This window comes from Artemia sp. Qi Xiang Cuo, chromosome 7 (assembly GCF_049724085.1).
Source record: "Artemia sp. Qi Xiang Cuo chromosome 7, ASM4972408v1, whole genome shotgun sequence".
NCBI classification, from domain to species: Eukaryota; Metazoa; Arthropoda; class Branchiopoda; order Anostraca; family Artemiidae; genus Artemia; species Artemia sp. Qi Xiang Cuo.
This window is the reverse complement of record NC_142800.1, coordinates 9633078-9653705: the sequence shown is the minus strand read 5'-3', so window position 1 is coordinate 9653705 and position 20628 is coordinate 9633078. Positions and strand designations below refer to the sequence as shown.

Below are 20628 nucleotides of genomic sequence, written 5' to 3'. Positions count from 1 at the left end.
AGCCATGTTTGTTTCTTAATTCTCCCCTTCGTGAATCAATAATTTCCCCGAGCGATTATGTAAATCACGTTCTCAGTTTCTATTTCTCAGGTTAAGCTAAACAAACAAATATGAAGCCAGGTTTGTTTCATAATTCTCTCCTGCGTGAATCAATAATGTCCCCTAGTAATTATGTAAATCAACGCACATTCACTTCCACCTCGAGTCCCAGATCAATAACATTGTTCCCGTTCGACTTCAATGCGCATGTGCAACCTTCGTCCCCCCGAGTTATTACACATAGAAACAACAAATAAATCGACCTTGGAAAAAGAGGTCATTGACCCCATTAACCACGTGTTCTCCCTAATACCTCTATGCCCATAAACCACGTGGTTCTCGTGGGAGTTTTTAAAAAAAGTGTCCGGATCGGGATTCGAAGGGGTATTGTTCTCGTGGGAGTAACACCCCCTCCTCTACTGGTATATATGAATTATTCCGTATACAATAAAAATTATTCCGTATATGAATGGGGCTGTCCCCTCCTCAACGCCTCTCTTTTTACGATAAATTTTTTTTATTGTTTAAAAAAATTGTTTGGTGAGAACTTCAAACTTTAGCTTAAAGAGCGAGGCGTTGAGGAGGGGACAGCCCCTTTCATATACGGAATAATTTCTGTTCGTTTTAAGTTTTAACGTCGTTCCTTACTTTCAGTTAAAAAAACTTGTTTTTTTTATTTAATTTTTGAACGTTTTTGAATTAATGCAGGTTTTGATTTTGGCTCACCGTACATGAATAATTAAAACAAAATTTGCATATTATATTTGGTTAAATGGCTTTCTCGAAACTTGTTTAATTTTATTTACGAACGTTTTTATTAGTAATAAATATACGTAACTTAGAATTAACTTACGTAACGAACTTCTATATTCATAAATTTTTAAAACGTATATTAGGGGGTTCGCCCCCTAGTCAATACCCTGCTCTTTAAACTATAGTTCGAATTTTTTTTCCAGTTCTTTAAAAATGACCTCTTAATCACAATCAGTTGATCAGTTGAAAAACTTGTTTTTTTTTATTTAATTCCTGATCTTTTTCTTTAATAATGCTGGGAAATCTGGCGCCCCCTTCATAGCAATGTCCCTTCCCCCGTGAAAACTTCCTTCATGGAAAGATCCTTCCGTATAGCCCCCGACCCTCTCCTTCCCCCACCTACCAGAAAAAATCTCCTCTGAAAAAGTCTGTATACTTCCCAATAACCAATACTATATGTTAACATTGAGTAAAGTTCATAACTTTCAGCCCTCCCCTGGGGACTTTGGGGGATCAAGTCATCCTAAAAGACATTTTTATCATATTTTCGACCATGCTGAACAAAATGGCTATCTCAAAATTTTAATCCGGTGACTTTGGGAAAACGATGAGCGTGGGAGGGGGCCTAGTTGCCCTCCATTTTTTTTGGTCACTTAAAAAGGGCACTAGAACTTTTAATTTCCGTTCGAATGAGCCCTCTCGCGATATTCTAGGACCACTTAGTCGATACGATCACCCCTGGGGAAAAAAAAAACAAAAAAAACAAACAAATAAACAAATAAACACGCACCCGTGATCTTTCTTCTGGCAAAAAATGGAAAATTCCACATTTTTGTAGATAGGAGCTTGAAACCTCTACAGTAGGGTTCTCTGATACGCTGAATATGATGGTGTGATTTTCATTAAGGTTCTAGAACTTTTAGGGGGTCTTTCCCCCTTTTTTCGAAAATCAGCCAAATTTTCTCAGGCACGTAACTTTTGATGGGTAAGATTAAACTTAATGAAACTTATATATTTGAAATCAGAATTAAAATCTGATTCTTTTGATGTATCTATTGGTATCAAAATACCGTTTTTTAGAGTTTCGGTTACCATTGAGCCGGGTCGCTCCTTACTTACAGTTCGTTACCACGAACTGTTTGACAAGGATTTTGTGTTTTCTAGAAAAACTTTATTTGGGAACTAAATTGAAAGCAAGACTTTTAAACGCGGTAAGACGTATATACTATGAATCAGAGGAAAATGGGCTTTAAAATGAGCTACTAGTCAAGCACATAAGGTTTAGTCCCGAAAAGTAGTGTCTGACCCCTTAGAATCTCCTCTGCTGTGAGCCAATTGTGATTGTGCTCTGATTTGTGGTGAGTGACAGCTCATTTGAAATGTATCATCTGTCTGATGATAGCATTCCACGTTTTGAAAAGAATAGGAACCTTTTTCTTATTCTTTGACCTTATAGATGGAATTCTTAGACTAGGGCGATAAGAAAATCGCCCTGGTTAAATAAGAAAGTCACACAGAGTTGTGGCAATGAAGAAACTATGGAATTCCATGATAAGCCTAAGGGATATTGTTTTGCATTTCATAAAACAGTTTATAGGGCATAATAAGCCAAAGCAAGGTCATCTAGCGCTTTTTGTAAGACATGATTTTGAATTTCCTAGGAAAATTTATTTGGGAACTAAATTGAATTCAAGACTTTTAAACGCGGTAAGACGTATATATTATGAATCAGAGAAAAATGAGCTACTGGTCAAGCAGATAAGGTTTAGTCCCAAAAAGTAGTGTCTGACCCCTTAGAATCTCCTCTGCTGTGAGCCAATCGTGATTGTGCTCTGAAATGTGGCGAGTGACAGCTCATTTGAAATTCCTTATTTGTCTGGTGATAGCATTCCACTTTTTGACAAGAATAGGAACCTTTTTCTCATTCTTTGACCTTATAGATGGAATTCTTAGACTAGGGCGATAAGAAAATAACCCTGGTTAAATAAGAAAGTCATAAAGAATTGTACCAGTGAAGAAAATATTGAATTCAATGCTATATCTAAGGTCTATTGTTTTTCACTTGATAAAAACACTGCATAGGGCATAATAAGCCAAAGCAAGGCCATCGGCCGCTTTTTGGTAAGACATGAATTTTGAATTTCTTAGAAAAACTTTATTTGGGAACTTAATTGAGTTCAAAACTTTTAAACACCGTAAGACGTATATATTATGAATCAGGAAAAAAAGGCTTTAAAATGAGCTAGTAGTCAAGCAGATATGGTTTAGTCCCAAAAACAAGTGTCCCCTTAGAATCTCCTCTGCTATGAGCAAATTGTAATTTTGCTCGGATTGGACGCGAGTGACAGCTCATTTGAAACGACTCATCTCTCTGATGATGGCACTCCAGGTTTTGACAAGAATAGGAGTATTTTCTCATTCTTTGACCTTACAGAGGAAATTCTAAGACTAGGGCGAAAAGAAAATCGCCCAGGTTAAAAAAAAATCACAAGGAGTTGTAACAATGAATAAAATATTAAATTTTATGGTAAATCTCAGGGCCATTGTTTTTCACTTCATAAAAATACTATGTAGGTCGTAATAAGCCAAAGCAAGGCCATTGCCCGCTTTTTTGTAAGACAAGGATTTTGAATTTCCTAGAAAAAGTTTATTTGGGAACTAAATTGAATACAAGACTTTTAAACGCGGTAAGACGTATATATTATGAATCAGAGAAAAATGGGCTTTAAAATGAGCTACTTGTCAAGCAAATAAGATTTAGTCTCAAAAAGTAGTGTCTGACCCCTTAGAATCTCCTCTGCAGTGAGCCAATTGTGATTATGCTCTGATTTGTGGCGAGTGACAGCTCATTTGAAATGTCTCATATGTCTGATGATAGCACTCCACGTTTTGACAAGAGTAGGAACCCTTTTCTTATTCTTTGACCTTATAGATGGAATTTTTAGACTAGGGCGATAAGAAAATCACCTTGGTTAAAGAAGAAAGTCACATAGAGTTGTAGCAATGAAGGAACTATGGAATCCCATGATAGATCTAAGGGCTATTTTTTTCACTTCATAAAAACAATTTATAGGGCATAATAAGCCAAAGCAAGGCCATCGACCGCTTTTTTGTAAGACATGAATTTTCAATTTCCTATGAAAACTTTATTTGGGAACTAAATTGAATTCAACACTTTTAAATGCGGTAAGACGTATATATTATGAATCAGAGAAAAATGAGCTACTGGTCAAGCAGATAAGTTTTAGTCCCAAAAAGTAGTGTCTGACCCCTCAGAATCTCCTCTGCTGTGAGCCAATCGTGATTTTGCTCCGACTTGTGGCGAGTGACAGCTCATTTGAAATGCCTTATCTGTCTGGTGATAGCATTCCACGTTTTGACATGAATAGGAACATTTTTTTCATTCTTTGACCCTATATATGAAACTTTAAAACTAGGGCGATAAGAAAATCGCCCTGGTTAAATAAGAAAGTCACACAGAGTTGTGGCAATGAAGAAACTATGGAATTCCATGATAAATCTAAGGGATATTGTTTTTCACTTTATAAAAACACTTTATAGGACATAATAAGCCAAAGCAATACCATCTAGCGCTTTTTTGTAAGACATGAATTTTGAATTTCCTAGGAAAACTTTATTTGGTAACTAAATTGTATTCAAGACTTTTAAAACGCGGTAAGACGTATATATTATGAATCAGAGAAAAATTAGCTTTAAAATGAGCTACTAGTAATCAGATAAGGTTTAGTCCCAAAAAGTAGTGTCTGACCCCTTTGAATCTCCTCTGCTGCGAGCCAATTGTGATTGTGCTCTGATTTGTGGCGAGTAGCAGCTCATTTGAAATGCCTTATCTGTCTGGTGATAGCATTCCACGTTTTGAAAAGAATAGGAACCTTTTTCTTATTCTTTGACCTTATAGATGGAATTCTTAGACTAGGGCGATAAGAAAATCGCCCTGGTTAAATAAGAAAGTCACACAGAATTGTAGCAGTGAAGAAAATATTCCATTCCATGCTATATCTAAGGGCTATTGATTTTCACTTCATAAAAACACTGTATAGGGCATCATGATCCAAAATAAGGCCATCGGCCGCTTTTTGGTAAGACGTGAATTTTGAATTTCTTAGAAAAACTTTATTTGGGAACTAAATTGAATTTAAAAGTTTTAAACGCCGTAAGACGTATATATTGTGAATCAGAGAAAAAAGGGCTTTAAAATGAGCTAGTAGTCAAGCAGATATGGTTTAGTCCCAATAACTAGTGTCTGACCCCTTAGCATCTCCTCTGCTGCGAGCCAATTGTGATTGTGCTCTGATTTGTGGCGAGTAGCAGCTCATTTGAAATGTCTCATCTGTCTGATGATAGCACTCCAGGTTTTGACAAGAATAGGAACCTTTTTCTTATTCTTTGACCTTATAGATAGAATTTTTAAACTAGGGCGATAAGACAATCACCCTGGTTAAATAAGAAAGTCACAAAGAATTGTAGCAGTGAAGAAAATATTCCATTCCATGCTATATTTAAGGGCTATTGATTTTCACTTTATAAAAACACTGTATAGGGCATCATGAGCCAAAGTAAGGCCATCGGCCGCTTTTTGGTAAGACATGAATTTTGAATTTCTTAGAAAAACTTTATTTGGGAACTAAATTGAATTTAAAAGTTTTAAACGCCGTAAGACGTATATATTGTGAATAAGAGAAAAAAGGGCTTTAAAATGAGCTAGTAGTCAAGCAGATATGGTTTAGTCCCAATAACTAGTGTCTGACCCCTTAGAATCTCCTCTGCTATGAGCAAATTGTAATTGTGCTCCGATTGGAGGCGAGTGACAGCTCATTTGAAACGCCTCCTCTCTCTGATGATAGCACTCCACGTTTTGACAAGAATATGAGTATTTTCTCATTCTTTGACCTTACAGATGAAATTCTAAGACTAGGGCGAAAAGAAAATCGCCATGGTTAAATAAAAAAGTCACAAAGAGGTGTGGCAATAGAGAAAATACTGAAAACTATGGTAAATTTAAGGGCTATTGTTTTTCACATCATAAAAACACTGTATAGGGCCAAAGCAAGGCTATCGCCCGCTTATTTGTAAGACAAGGATTTTGAATTTCTTAGAAAAACTTTATTTGGGAACTAAATTAAATTCAAGATTGTAAAACGCGGTAAGCTGTATATATTATGAATCAGAGAAACAAGGGCTTTAAAATGAGCTACTAGTCAAGCAGATTTGGTTTAATCCCAAAAAATAGTGTCAGACCTATTAGAATCTCCTCTTCACAGAGGTAATTGTGATTTTGCTCCAAATTGTGGCGAGTGACACTAATTTAAATGTCTCATCTGTCTGATGATAGCACTCCACGTTTTGACATGAATAAGAACCTTTTTCTCATTCTTTGACCATATAGATGAAATTTTAAGACTAGGGCGATAGAATAATCACCCTGGTTAAATAAGAAAGTCACAAAGAGCTGTAGCAATGAATAAAATATTGAAGTTTATGATAAATATAAGGGCACGTTTTTGTGTAAGATGGCACGTTTTTGTGTAAGACAAGGATTTTAAATTTCTTAGAAGAACTTTATTTGTGAACTAAACTGAATTCAAGACTTTGAAACGCAGTAAGACATATATAATATGAATCAGAGAAAAAAAGGATTTAAAATGAGCTACTTCTCAAGCAAATATGGTTTAATCCCTGAAAATAGTATCTGGCCCCTTAAAATCTCCTCTGTTCTGAAGTAACTGTTTCAAAGTATTTTTAATAGTCTTTTAGGTTATAGGAGACAACATTTGGCAACATTGTAATCAATTTGAAAGATTTGGCGATCGGCGAAGGATATTTTCTTCAACTTTGTCAACACTGAACATAGGGTGATGGCCAGAGCGATGGGCTATGGGCTATTACTTCAGGCTGGTCAGTATACTGAGTACCTATTTATTTTCGTAGTTCTTTAATCACAATTTCAATTATTGATAGGGAATAAGTCAGCATATCAGCCAGACAGTAATGTAAAACATCACCTTAGATATTGGCAAGTGTTTTTCTTTTGTTAGGTCTTCTTTAGTTCCCAGTTTTATTTAATTCTCCGACACACCAGAGAACTGAGAAAACTATCTTCCTTGTCAAGCCAGAGACAGAGAACAGAAAATTTCGACCACAAAAGCGCATGTAATCAGTCGAAAAATGCTTCACTGTTTCAGATTTAGGAACTTTGTGCTGAAATCTGTCAATGAAGACTGAATCCTACCAATTTTGAGCTCTAGCATTCTGAAAAGCAAAATTCACACAGTTTGCGTTTATCCGGTAACGTTGTCTCGGAATTCCTGTTTTTTCTTGTTTTTTTTTTGCACTCATCCCTGCAAGATTTAATTTACCCTGAATTTCGAACCCCACCCAAAAAACATATAGCGAAAATGCGCCGATGGCGAATTTACGCTTCCCTTGGTGCGCTATCTAATGTCAGGCACCTGGCATCACTGTTCAAAAATGAATAGCACTATAAAAGAAGACTTGAAACTTATAAAGGGTTAAACAGCTGCTTTGATTAAGCTCAAGTTCCAAATCCTATCTGGGTTCGGAAAAAGATATTCAATAGGTAAGCAGTGGTGCAAATTTCGTAACTTACAGTCCTTTCCCCAAGGGATGTGGGGGTCATATCATCCCAAAAATCATAGTTACCGAACCATTCAACTCTGCTAAACGAAATAGCTATCTCAAAATTTTGATCGGACAACATAAAAAAAAGAGGCGTGGTTGCCCTCCAATTTATTTCGTCACTTAAAATTGTACTAGAACTTTGAATTTCTGCTCGAATTAGCCCTCTCCCGATCTCCTAGGACCATTGGTTCAGTATGATCACCCTTGGAAAAAAAACACGCATCCGTGATCTTTCTTCTGGCATAAAATACAATCCACCATTTTGCAAAAGGGAGCTAGAATCATTTACAATAAGGTTCTCTGATAGGCTGAATCTGATGATAGGGATTTTCATTTAAATTCCTTGACTTTCAGGGGGCATTTTCCCTTTCTCGAAAGTCAGACCAATATTCTCTGGCTTTTAGCTTTTGATGGGTAACATTAACCTTAATGAATCTTATATATTTGGAACCCCCATAAAAAGCCAAATCATTTGATGGATCTATTGTTATCGAAATTCTGTCTTGTAGAATTTCGGTCACTATTGGGCCCAGTCACTCCTTGCTTACAGTTCGTTACCACGAACTGTTTGATAAAACATTTTGACTATTAAAATGTTGAAGGTTTTTCCATCTTCTTGAAAGGAATTTGCTTCTCTGTTTTGTAAACATGACTTTTGTTTTAAGGGTACACAGGCTTCCACAATAACCTCAAATTTGTTTTTCCTTTTATCATCAATGCTGGTCATGTCAAAATTCAAAATATCACAAACACAAGTATCAAAGAAGAATTTCACTGATAAAGGGACTAAGTTCTTTTCTTCATTACATTGTCGGTATTGCAGACAGGGTTGCCACCAAGGTCAGTTCCTAAAGTTCTAAAATTGCCCATATTTGTGTACCACACAGCGATTTTTACCGCTATAGTTAAAAAATGTTGGGTTGTTTTAAGAGTACTTGGATTAGTTTTAGGTAAATTTTTTAATCTTTTTATATTTGGTTATTTCAAAGTTAGCGTCAATCTTTCGAAACAAACACGGCAAAAAAGCAGTCTTGGTTATACAAAACTGCACCGACATTTCGAAACAAATGCGGGAAACAGAGGATCCTGGCGTTTTATTAATTCATCTGCCTTTTTTCAAAATTCTCATTATTTTGTTCTAGACAAAAAGAAAAAAGCACCAAAGGGTTACCATGTGGTTATTCAATGCAGCACGTGTTAGAGTGCTTCAAATGATGAAATAGTGCTAAATAACAATTCGTGCTGCAGATGGTAACCCTGCTGGGAAACCTACACTTCCACAAACCATGATGATGAGTGTAAACATCTACCTCTGAGCGGGAGAAAGACCAGTTCTGGCTTACACCCTTACACCGGTACCTGGTTATCGAGGACCGTTCCCGGCTGCTGTGTCCATCACCAACCAATGCACATGCATAAGAGAAGAAATAGTGCTGGGATCCAACTTGTTTTTCAGAGGGCTTTTAATAATCTTGAGCAGGGGTAATTGTTTCACTCAAGTCGGAAATAGACATCAATACTGCGCAAACATTAACAGATGTAGCACAACATAGTCACATCGCAAGTTATTTAGGTAAATTCATCGAACGGATTAAAAAATCACTAAATTTAGAGATGAATCATCAACAGTTATAATGGCAGCCTTGTTTATGCAGTTGAGATGTATGCGCCTAGCGAGCCAATTAACTAACGGGGAGAATGGTACCAGAAATCTTAGGGTTTACCGATGTAGGTTAAACCCTATAAAAATTGCTGTAAGTATTATTGGGTTTACATCTTCAGTTAAGCGAATATCCATGGCTTATATTATAAGATTCTTAGGAAACTAAATAGTCGAATTGAGATTTCCTTAAAGTACAAAAATTCTAAAAAAAATTCTATTAATGGTTAGTAATTAGTTGCAATATATTGCACAATATTTTTTTTACTGTTAAACATGCTAAAAATAGAAAAGGGTTAGACTAAAGTGAGCTTCGAAACACAAAATGCATATAAAATTTTGCCATTGACCAGCATTTCTATTTTCTCATGTCAAAATTATTCAAGATCAAAATTTTATAAAATTATCAGTCTGAATCTTTGGGAACTATTTTAATTAACTACATATTTGACATTGTCTACGAGGGAAAAGAGCATATACTTTCGAGAATCCAAAAATAAAATCAATATTCATTCATTGATACCATTAAATACAAAATTAGATTTCCAAATAAGAGTAAACAACAGCACTATTACTTGAAAACGAACAGAAATTTCCAAACGAAAGTAAGATTGACACTTTAACTTTAAAATGAGCAAAAATTATTCCCTAAATGAGGGGGAGGGATACCCCTTCCTCAGCCCCTCTCCTCCTACTCTGTACTCTAAAATTGGAGCCGTTGAATTTTAGCGGAAAGAGCGGAAGGTCTTTCAACTCTTGCCGAAGAAAAGAGATAGCCTTAGCGCAAAGAATGGAGGGTCTAGGAAGGGCCAGAGCCCCTTATAAAAGGAATAAAAAAAATGTTAATTTTAAGTGTTAATGCCAGTCTTACCATTCATTCGGAAAAAATTTCTTGTATATTTTAATTATTGTTTGTTTTTCATACCATCCCATTCTAAGTTTTCTAACCTTAAAATGCAGGGATGGCTACATCCCCTCAAATTTGACTATTAAAATCAAAAATGAACTTTTAAGAGGGTAGCTTTTGCCCCCTCAGAATTCCTACCGAGATTTTCTTCTTATATATGTACTGTACCAGAAGGCGCTATAAAGGAGGTACTATGCCCTGGGACTCAGCATGAAGCAGTCTTGTATATATATATATATATATATATATATATATATATATATATATATATATATATATATATATATATATATATATATATATATATATATATATATATATATATATATATATATATATATATATATATATAAATGATTCTAGAATTATGCATTGCAGAATAATCTTGTTATTCTTTTGTTTTAAGTCATGAGATGCCAAACCAGCAATTTCCATTGAATTACGAAATTCTTGCGTGAATTTAATTCCTGCTTCCCGTTTATCCGTCACAGAATCATAAATTTTAATAATATTTGTATTCTCCTGAAAGATGATTGACAGTCTCATGATCAATTTTTCTTACCTATTTTTAGCGGTGCTAAAATAACGCGTTCCTCCTTTTCGTGGTATTTTTTATTTGTCTTCTTATGACACATTCTGTTGTCTATCGTTTTTGTTTATAATTTCATTTGTGACGCACGTTGTCACATATCTTCTAGCCACAGACTCTTTTATTACAGTTCATTTTCTTTCATCAATACCTCAGACATTTTTCCAGGCCTTTTGTTTTAGCTGTTCGGGTTCATTCGTCATCTTGTATAATTTTGCCTGCGTCATGGATACCAAAAACGATATGATTTCTAATTGGAATAAATTTAAAGAAAAAATTTCCGAAAAAGGAGTTTTTCAGAGAAGAATTCGGGAAATCCTAGACTAAAACAGACACTCTCCTAAATCAAAGATCTTAAAACCAGTAGTTATATAGGATACGACAGTTTGTTTCGTGGATGACAGTTTTACAAAATATTTTTAAAATTTTTAGCTGGGTGTGTTTGATAAAACTATTACAGCACTATAGTCAGGAAAAGTTTTCCTTGACATTTCCTTTTTATCAGATTTTTTTAGTCCCTTGTAATTTATTTGTTTACCCCCCCCCCCCCTTTGCTCCTTCCCTTCCCTAACTTAATGTTTGGATATAATCCAAGGTCGCAAGTAAAATTTGTTGTTTTTAATGGCGTTATGAACAGTTGCTAGGTAAAAATATACAAACTACAGAAATGTTGAAAGCTGTCAAAATAAGTTAATTTTCATTTTTCCCGTATCCAGGTACCAATGACGTTAATTGGAGAACGGGCCATCTCCCCCCCCCCCTTTGACTCTTTGCCGCCTTATATTTTTAAAGAACAAGTTTTCGAGGGACACATTTGTTGGAAAATCCTTTCTGTATATTCAGTGAAAAAAATAAAGTGGCAAATGTGCCCCCCCCCCTAGAACTTGAAAGGTACATTTTGTGCCCCCCACCCTCTATGTTTTCATTATTTAATACCACTTCCAGGCATTATTAGGGAGGGGGTCTGTGGTTAATTAAAACACAGGTGACTTTGAAAACCAATAGATAGCGATTTTTTACGTACAAGGATAGAATTTGGAATATTAAGAAGGAAACACGATACGAAAACAATTCTTGCTTCTTAAAATGTGGAAAATTTGTGGTTTACATATTTTGAATAATAATTTTCCACTGTATCTTACCTCCAACACCCCCTAATATGCAAGTATATAGCCAAAACTATATATCTTCCAGGCATTTTGCAACACGTCACTCTTATTTCAACCTGGTTAGTCGAAGTTGCAACAACGCTGACGAAATCAAGAAACAGAAGACCGCTGACCACGTTCTGACCATGTACCTCTGGATATTGGGTATTCCCTAACTAGACGCTCAGATCAGGGTGGCCTCAACTTCATGAGGCGGGTGTAGCCCGCCCGAGGATTCTCAGTATCCAGGGTCATCTTGGCTTTAGTCAGAATCCAGGCTTAGGGTCGGTTGGGCTTGCAACCTTCTACCCGAGACTGATTGCAACGAATAGCTCAGCAACTGCCTCGGATGACCGATATTCTTTTTATCCCATCATTACCCTTGCTTGCCCCTAGACTGAGAAATGACCAGCCTTTGACTCTCCTTGCCCAAGGTGGCCTCCGTATTGCCACTTGGAATGTATTGACATATAATTTTTCGTGGAGCTAAGATCCTTCTGGCGATAGTACTGAAGCGTTTCCGCATCTCTATTGCTGGGATATCAGAAACCCACCTAGTCGGGAATGGGAATGATTCCATAGTTGAGGGATACCACCTACTCTGGTCTGGCTAGACAACTACCAGAAGAAACGGTGTCGGACTAGTTCTTGATGACAAGTCCAAGAAGTGTTTACTGTCATTTACTCTCGTCTCGGATAGAATCGTCAATGCTCGACTCAGTCACAAGCAAGGAAAAATGAATGTCCTTGTTTTTTACGCCCCCACTAACAAAGCCGACGCCGAAACAAAAGACACTTTCTACTCTGCCCTGACAACTGAACTGGCTAAGATATCCCCACACGATATTGTCATCCTGCTGGGTGACCTTAATGCTCTTACAACTCTGCAGCATGCACAACCTTGTGATTACGGACACCCTGTTTGCAAGGAAGGACATCCACAAATATTGCGTGGTACAGCAGCGATGTCCGTACCAAAAAAATGATTGACTACATCATCGTCTCACAGAGATGGAAGTCTTCGACTACAAGCTGCCGCACGTACAGGGTGACTGAGATTGTCAACACAGACCATCGCCTCGTCATCGCTAACATGGGATTAGGGCTCGAAACCCAGCACCCAGAACCAAGACCAATCAAGATTGATATCTCTCACCTCTGCAAACAGGAGATACGGTCCAAATACGTCATTGATGTTTTGAACCGCCTTGAAGCATTCCTGCTATTTGAAAGTTGTGAGAACACATGGCTCTCCTACAAAGAGAATGTCCTGGAGTCAGCGACAGTAAACATCAGACGGAAAAGGCGTGCTAATAAAGCATGGATCCAGTCAGATACGCTTGACGTCATAGAGCAGACACGCATGGCGAGGTTACAGGGTGACATGCCGACTTATAGAAGCCTCAAACTGATAAAACGTAACAAAACTGATACCTCAAACGTAACAAACTGATACAGCGAGACAACAATCTGTTTGTGGAAAAGAAGACAAATGAACTGGAGGCTAAAGGTGACGTTGGCAGTCAGTACAAGCACCTTCATGATCTCAGAGGCGACAAAGCACCCTCTGTTGCATCTATTGTCTCCGTTGTCAGCCAGCCACTTAGTGATGAAGCTGCCCAGGTCTGCCGATGGAAAGACCACTTCTCAGGCCACCTCAATGCCGAAGCTGTAGCGCAGACAGACCAGGAATTCACCAGCCTAATCACCAAAACTCAGCAAATGCTAAAAAATGACTCAGAATTTCCTTTCAAACCTGCTGAAATCGACTCAGTGGTAAAACGCTTGAAGAACAACAAAGCGGCAGGCATATGCGGGATATCCGCTGAGCTCTTGAAGTATGCTGGACCGGCTATGCTAATTTGGCTCCAGATGCTATTCTGTGTAGCGTGGCACACTGACTGGATCTTGAAGAACTGGCGAGCTGGCTTAATCCTGCCCCTCTGGAAGAGAAAGGGGAGCAATAGAATATGTTCTAACTACAGAATCATAACGCTTCTTTCAGTGCCTGGAAAGCTATTTGCTATAACCCTACTGGATAGATGCAAGAATATCCTCCGAAGAAAGAGGAGAGTCCAGCAGGCTGGGCTTATGCCCGGGAGGTCCACTGTAGAACAGATCTTTATCATGCGCCAGCTAATTGAGAAGACAAACGAATTCGGCAGGAAAGCATACCAAGCCTATGTTGACTTTAAGGCTGCGTTAGACTCGGTGGATCGCAACTCGTTCTGGCTGACACTTCGATTTACTGGGATTCCTGACAAATACTGGAAGCTGTCTGAAAAGCTCTACGAAGAGACAGAGAGCTGCATTCAAGTCAACGGCAAACGGAGCAGGACATTCGATATATAAAACGGTGTCCTAGAAGGGTGTGCTACCACCCCGGAACTTTTCAACTGCGTCATAGACTATGTCATGACACGAACTACGAATCGCCTGCCCTTCGGTCTGCAGTTTGGAGATTGGGTTCTGACAGATTCCGACTTCGCAGATGATCTTGCTCTCGTTGCGAACTCAATTGACCAATTGACTGACGCGCTGGAAGTCCTAAAGGAAGAGGCAGCAAAAGTGGGGCTGAAAATCAACTGGCTCAAAACTAAGATAATGGCAATTGAGCCCCCAATCCCTGTCCCACCCCCCCCCCCCCAAGAACATGTCTGTCTGCGGAGCTCCTGTTGAAGTTGTAAGAAACTTCACTTATCTTGGATCCTTGCTGTCCAGTGATAGCTCCATAGATGAGGAGGTACGCAGTCGAATGTCAAAAGTCTTTTCTTTCGTCGGAAGGCTCAACGCTCTCTGGAGAACGCCGAACATATCTAGGTGCACGAAGATATGAATTTATAATGCATCTGTAAGATCCGTCCTGCTCTATGCAGCAGAAACATGGCCCCTTAAGTCAACAACCCTCAATATGATAGACGTCTGCCAGACGAAACAGCTCCGTTGGATTGAAGGACTTTGGTGGGATGATTTTGTGAGCTACTCAAGGTTACTTATGCTCACCTTCTAAGTGCCGTTATCATTAAGATAGCAGAGGGCACTATCAGGGGGCTTGGCCACCTCCTACGTGTGCCAACAACAACCCCAGCCCGAATAACATATAATTTCGACCCAAAAGCTTATGACTGCTCCCGCCCGAGGGGTAGATCCAGCACCAGGTGGAAAAATAGTCTCAATAAATTCCCGAAGATAGCCTAAATTGCTGTCGACGAGGCCCCAATCTTAGCACCCAACCGGTCAGCCTGGAGGAGACGAGTTTTGATGATCTCTACGCCACCCCAAACGTGATAGGAGCCCTAACTCAAGTAAGTCAAGAAATATATAATTTGGGCTAGATATTTGTACATTAAAAGTAGGCAAAATATGGTAAAACTGTATTTAAAATCTGCTAAACACAACTTTTCTGCGTATTTATTATTATTATTATTATTATTATTCATTTATTGCCCGTCAAAAAAAGGTACAAAAGGTACATATATTTGGACATTAAAAGTGGGTAAAATATGGTAAAACTGTATTTAAAATCTGCTAAACACAGCTTTTCTGCGTATTTATTATTATTATTATCATTATTATTATTATTCATTTATTGCCCGTCAAAAAAAGGTACAAAAGGTACAGTAGATGGAGTAATCACTAAAGAAAACAAAAAGAAAAAAAAGAAGAAAAAAAGGACACAAGCATACATTGAAAATTTAGATACATGACAAAAAAAATCTTCATTACATTAATACGAACAATGATGCTAACGAAAGGATGATAAAAGTTTTTTTCAAAGGTACAACGAAAAGGTACATATACGGAATAATCACTAAAATGACAAAAAAATAGAGAGAGAAAAAAAAATCATTACATACATTACATTAATACAAAAAAAACTATTGCGAACAAATTGGTGACCATGGATGATTAAACCTACTTTGGAAACGGGATAGAGATTTATTAATGCTAATGCTAGGGTCAGCTAGCTTATACAAATGAATAATTTTACGGTTTCTTGTCCAAGGGGGGCAAATGTAAAAGATATTTAGCAAAGCTAATGAAGATTGATCGTAGGTGCGTTTTATCTGTAACTTTAAGTAATTTCCAGAAATGAGCAATGTAAAGCAGATGTGGAAGGGCTGTGGCGTTGTAAATGGATGCTAGAAGGTAACGGTTGAAACGTAGTTTGCTTTTTACGATTACAGCGTAAGAAATGCTAATTTTACGCTCAACTCGGGAAATCAGCAAACAACGTGTGTGGCCTATAGATGTGCCAATTTGAAGGCCCAGGTATGTAATATGGTCTGCGGGTCTAACAAGAGAACCGTCCAGATTTAGAAGAGAGGTAGAGAGATTTCGCCAATTGAAAAGGATAACTTCAGATTTCTCAGGATTAAAAGACAGACCGATTTTTGAATATTCATCTTTGAGGATTTTGAAATTCTTCTCAATGCGCTGGATCGTACGGCTGAGATTCAAGATGTCATCAGCATAACAAATAAGAGACATATCGGTTCTCCCAAGAATGCAAGAAGGAGGACATCTTGCCTGAGCTTTCAGGACACTAATATTGAACAGGGTTGGGGAGGAGATAGCTCCCTGTCTAGCCCTTTTCTTTACGGGGATAGGGTGCTGAGGAATCGCAAGTATAGTCAAGGGACTCGATGGGTTTGGCCTCAGACGAGAATTAATGCAATTATATTGGGATTGATGAAGAGCCGATTGCAGGGGAAAACAGGATGGAAGCTTTAAACGCACTCTTAGATTCCCATATAATTCCTGAGAACACGGACAACTGATGGGTTTACGTCTCGCCTTGCCATATGAAGAAGAATGGACGAATGAATTAAGGAATCAAACGGTCGTTTAACGTCATGTCCGGCGAGGATCATACTTTCTCCCGAAGATTCAGCGTCGGTGAGGGCAGCAAAAACTGCTGTAAGATCGTCAGAACAGCCAAGATTAGCCTGAAAACCGAGCAGATATGGGGGAACGTAACATTTCTTTCTTAAATCATGAAGAACAAGAAGCTCGAAAAGTTTGCATATCGCAGTAGAGACGGTGACGGGACGGAAAGAGGAACATTGCAGCTCAGATTTCCCTTTTTTTGGGAATCGGAGTCAGATCACCAATGCAGAACGAGGATGGAACAATACCTGCAACAAATATCATTTGCATGAGAAGGCTGAGGTGACGCACCAATAGATAACTTCCATTAATGATGTGTAGAGTGCTCACCTTATCTATCCCACAAGACGCTTTCTTTTTAAGTTGGGATATGGCTTTTATAACAGCGTCACACGTAACAACAACATCAACGTCAGGAGATTCATCAATGAAGTTGCAGAGCTCGTCACAAAATTGTGACTCAAAAACAGGATCAGGCTCTGAAAATTCATTTGAAAAATGGGATATCTATTCGGACAAAGGAATGTCAGTCGGGTCTGGCAAATTGGAGGAGATAGTACGAGGTAATAGCTTCCACAGTAGATCAGGTGAATTCCTGACCTTCTCGGAATAAAGTGTCTGCATTTTAGATCGATGAAGGGCGAGCTCCTTAGCAAAACATTTTGTTGACACTTTTCTCAGTTCATTGACTATTCCTTGACGGGGGCATAGGCAATCTCTAAATAATTTGTACCAAAATTTAGTACGGTCACAAGCTTCAGACAGCGCTAGATTTCCTGACCACCCGGGAACTTGGGTACCAACACGTTTTTTTTAAGAGGAACTGCCCTTTTTTTAGCACACAAAAGTGCATGGCAGATTTCTGCGGAGTAGATATCAAAAGTTAATCTAACCTCATTAATGTCTTTATTAGAAGACTTTTGCAGAAGATGAAATGGAACCTTTCAGGCGAGGCGTAAACCCATCAGTTGTCCGTGTTCTCGGGGATTTATATAGGAATCTAAGAGTGCGTTTAAAACTTCAATCCTGTTTTCCCCTGCAATCGGCTCTTCATCAATCCCAATATAATTGCATTAATTCTCGTGTGAGGCCAAACTCTTAAAATGCCTCGAATATTCAATTCAATTCAATTCAATTCAAACTTCCTCGTTAAGAAAGGGACTAGACAGGGAGCTATCACTTCCCCAGCCCTGTTTAATAATAGTGTCCTGGAGGCTCAGGCAAAATGTCCTCCTTCTTGTATTCTTGGGAGAACCGATATGTCTCTTATTTGTTATGCTGATGACATCTGGAATCTCAGCCGTACGATCTAGCGCATTGAGGAGAACTTCAAAATCCTCAAAGACGAATATTCAAAATCGGTCTGTCTTTTAATCCTGAGAAATCCGAAGTTGTCCTTTTCAGTTAGCGAAATCCCTCTACTTCTCTACTAAATCTGGACGGTTCTCTTGTTAAACCCGCAGACCATATTATATACCTGGGCCTTCCGATTGGCACATCTATAAGCCACACACGTTGTTTGTTGATTTATTGAGTTGAGCGTAAAATTAGCATTTCTTACGATGTAATCGTAAAAAGCAAACTACGTTTCAACCGTTATCTTCTAGCATCCATTTACAACGCCACAGCCCTTCCACATCTGCTTTACATTGCTCCTTTCTGGAAATTCCTTACAGTTACACACAAAAAACACCTATGATCCATCTTCTTCAGATTTGATAAATATCTTTTAAATTTGCCCCCTTAGACAAGAAACAGGAAAATTATTAATTTGTATAAGTTATCTCACCCTAACACTAGCATTAATAAATCTCTATCCCGTTTTCAAAGTAAGTTTAATCATCCATGGTCAACAATTTGTTCACAATAGTTTTTTTTGTATTAATGTAATGTATGCAATTATTTTTTTTTCTCTCTCTCTATTTTTTTTGTCATTTTAGTGATTATTCCGTATATGTACCTTTTCGTTGTACCTTTGAAAAATTTTCTATCATCTTTTCGTTAGCATCATTGTTCGTATTAATGTAATGAAGATTTTTTTTTGTCATGTATCTGAATTTTCAATGTGTGTTTGTGTCCTTCTTTTTCTTCTTTTTTTATTTTTGTTTTCTTTAGTGAGTACTCCGTCTACTGTACCTTTTGTACCTTTTTTTGACGGGCAATAAATGAATAATAATAATAATGATAATAATAATAATAAATACGCAGAAAAGCTGTGTTTAGCAGATTTTAAATACAGTTTTACCATATTTTACCCACTTTTAATGTCCAAATATATAGCCCAAATTATATGTTTCTTGACTTACTTGACTTAGGGCTCCTATCGCGTTTGGGGCGGCGTAGAGATCATCGCAACTCGTCTCCTCCAGGCTGACCGGTTGGGTGCTAAGATTGGGGCCTCGTCAACAGCAATGTTGGCTATCTCCAGGAATTTATTGAGACTATCTTTCCACCTGGTGCGGGGTCTGCCCCTCGGGCGGGAGCAGTCATAAGCTTTTGGGTCGAAATTATATATTATTCGGGCTGGGGTTGTTGTCGGCACGCGTAGGAGGTGTCCAAACCACCTGAGAGTGCCCTCTGCTATCTTAATGGAGAACAGCACTTAGAAAGTGAGCATAAGTAACCTTGGGTTGCTCACAAAATCATCCCACCGAAGTTCTTCAATCCAACGGAGCTGTTTCGTCTGGCAGACGTCTATCATATTGAGGGTTGTTGACTTAAGGGGCCATGTTTCTGCTGCATAGAGCAGGACGGATCTTACAGATGCATTATAAATCCGCATCTTCATGCACCTAGATATGTTCGGCGTTCTCCAGAGAGTGTTGAGCCTTCCGACGATAGACAAGGCTTTTGACATTCGACTGCGTACCTCCTCATCTATGGAGCTATCACTGGACAGCAAGGATCCAAGATAAGTGAAGTTTCTTACAACTTCAACAGGAGCTCCGCAGACAGATATACTCTTGGGGGGGGGGGCTGGGACAGGGATTGGGGGTTCAATTGCTATTATCTTAGTTTTGAGTAAGTTGATTTTCAGCCCCACTTTTGCTGCCTCTTCCTGTAGAACTTCCAGCGCGTCAGTCAATTGGTCAATTGAGTTCGCAACGAGAGCAAGATCATCTGCGAAGCCGTATCCGTCAGAACCCAATCTCCAAACTGCAGACCGAAGGGCAGGCGATTCGTAGTTCGTGTCATGACATAGTCTATGACGCAGTTGAAAAGTTCCGGGGCGGTAGCAAACCCTTGGCGGACACCGGTTTTGATACCGAATGTCGTGCTCCGTTTTCTGTTGACTTGAATACAGCTCTCCGTCTCTTCGTAGAGCTTTTCAGACAGCTTCCAGTGTATGTCAGGCATCCCAGTAAATCGGAGTATCAGCCAGAACGAGTTACGATCCACCGAGTCGAATGCAGCCTTAAAGTCAACAAAGGCTAGGTGTGGTTTCCCACCGAATTCGTTTGCCTTCTCAAGTAGCTGGCGCATAGTAAAGATCTGTTTTACAGTGGACCTCCTGGGCATAAAGCCAGCCTGCTGGACTCTCCTCTTTCTTGGGAGGATATTCGTGCATCTATCCAGTAGGGTCATAGCAAATAGCTTTCCAGGCACTGAAAGAAGCGTTATGATTCTGTAGTTAGAACATATTCTATTGCTCCCCTTTCTCTTCCAGAGGGGCAGGATTAAGCCAGATCGCCAGTTCTTCAAGATCCAGTCAGTGTGCCACACTTTACAGAATAGCATCTGGAGCCAAATTAGCATAGCCGGAGACCTTTTTTACAATTACCCCCCCTCCCCCACCTGCAAATGAAAGTAATTGTGATTTTCCAAAAAATCATTTGAAAATGAATACCCTACAATTTGCAGTATTGGGTCAATCTAAATGAGCGCAGCCCTATCAATAGTTTAAACAATAGCCCTTTCAATAGTTTTAACGACAGCCCTAAGCAGGTTTTATAAGAGGAAAAGGCCGTCCAAATAATTGTAT

General features: G+C 38.5%; 1 protein-coding gene across 1 annotated transcript; it reads right to left on the bottom strand.

Moving 5' to 3' along the window:
- Positions 1-19727: 19727 nt before the first annotated feature.
- LOC148949921 (uncharacterized) lies at positions 19728-20129 on the bottom strand. The gene has a single exon (XM_089091681.1). It carries the CDS (start codon positions 20127-20129, stop codon positions 19728-19730), a length of 402 nt encoding a protein of 133 aa, XP_088947807.1.
- Positions 20130-20628: the final 499 nt, after the last annotated feature.

Coding starts and splice junctions, on each gene's coding strand:
- LOC148949921 (XM_089091681.1), bottom strand. CDS start 20,129: ATGCGCCAGCTACTTGAGAAGGCAAACGAATTCGGTGGGAAACCACAC.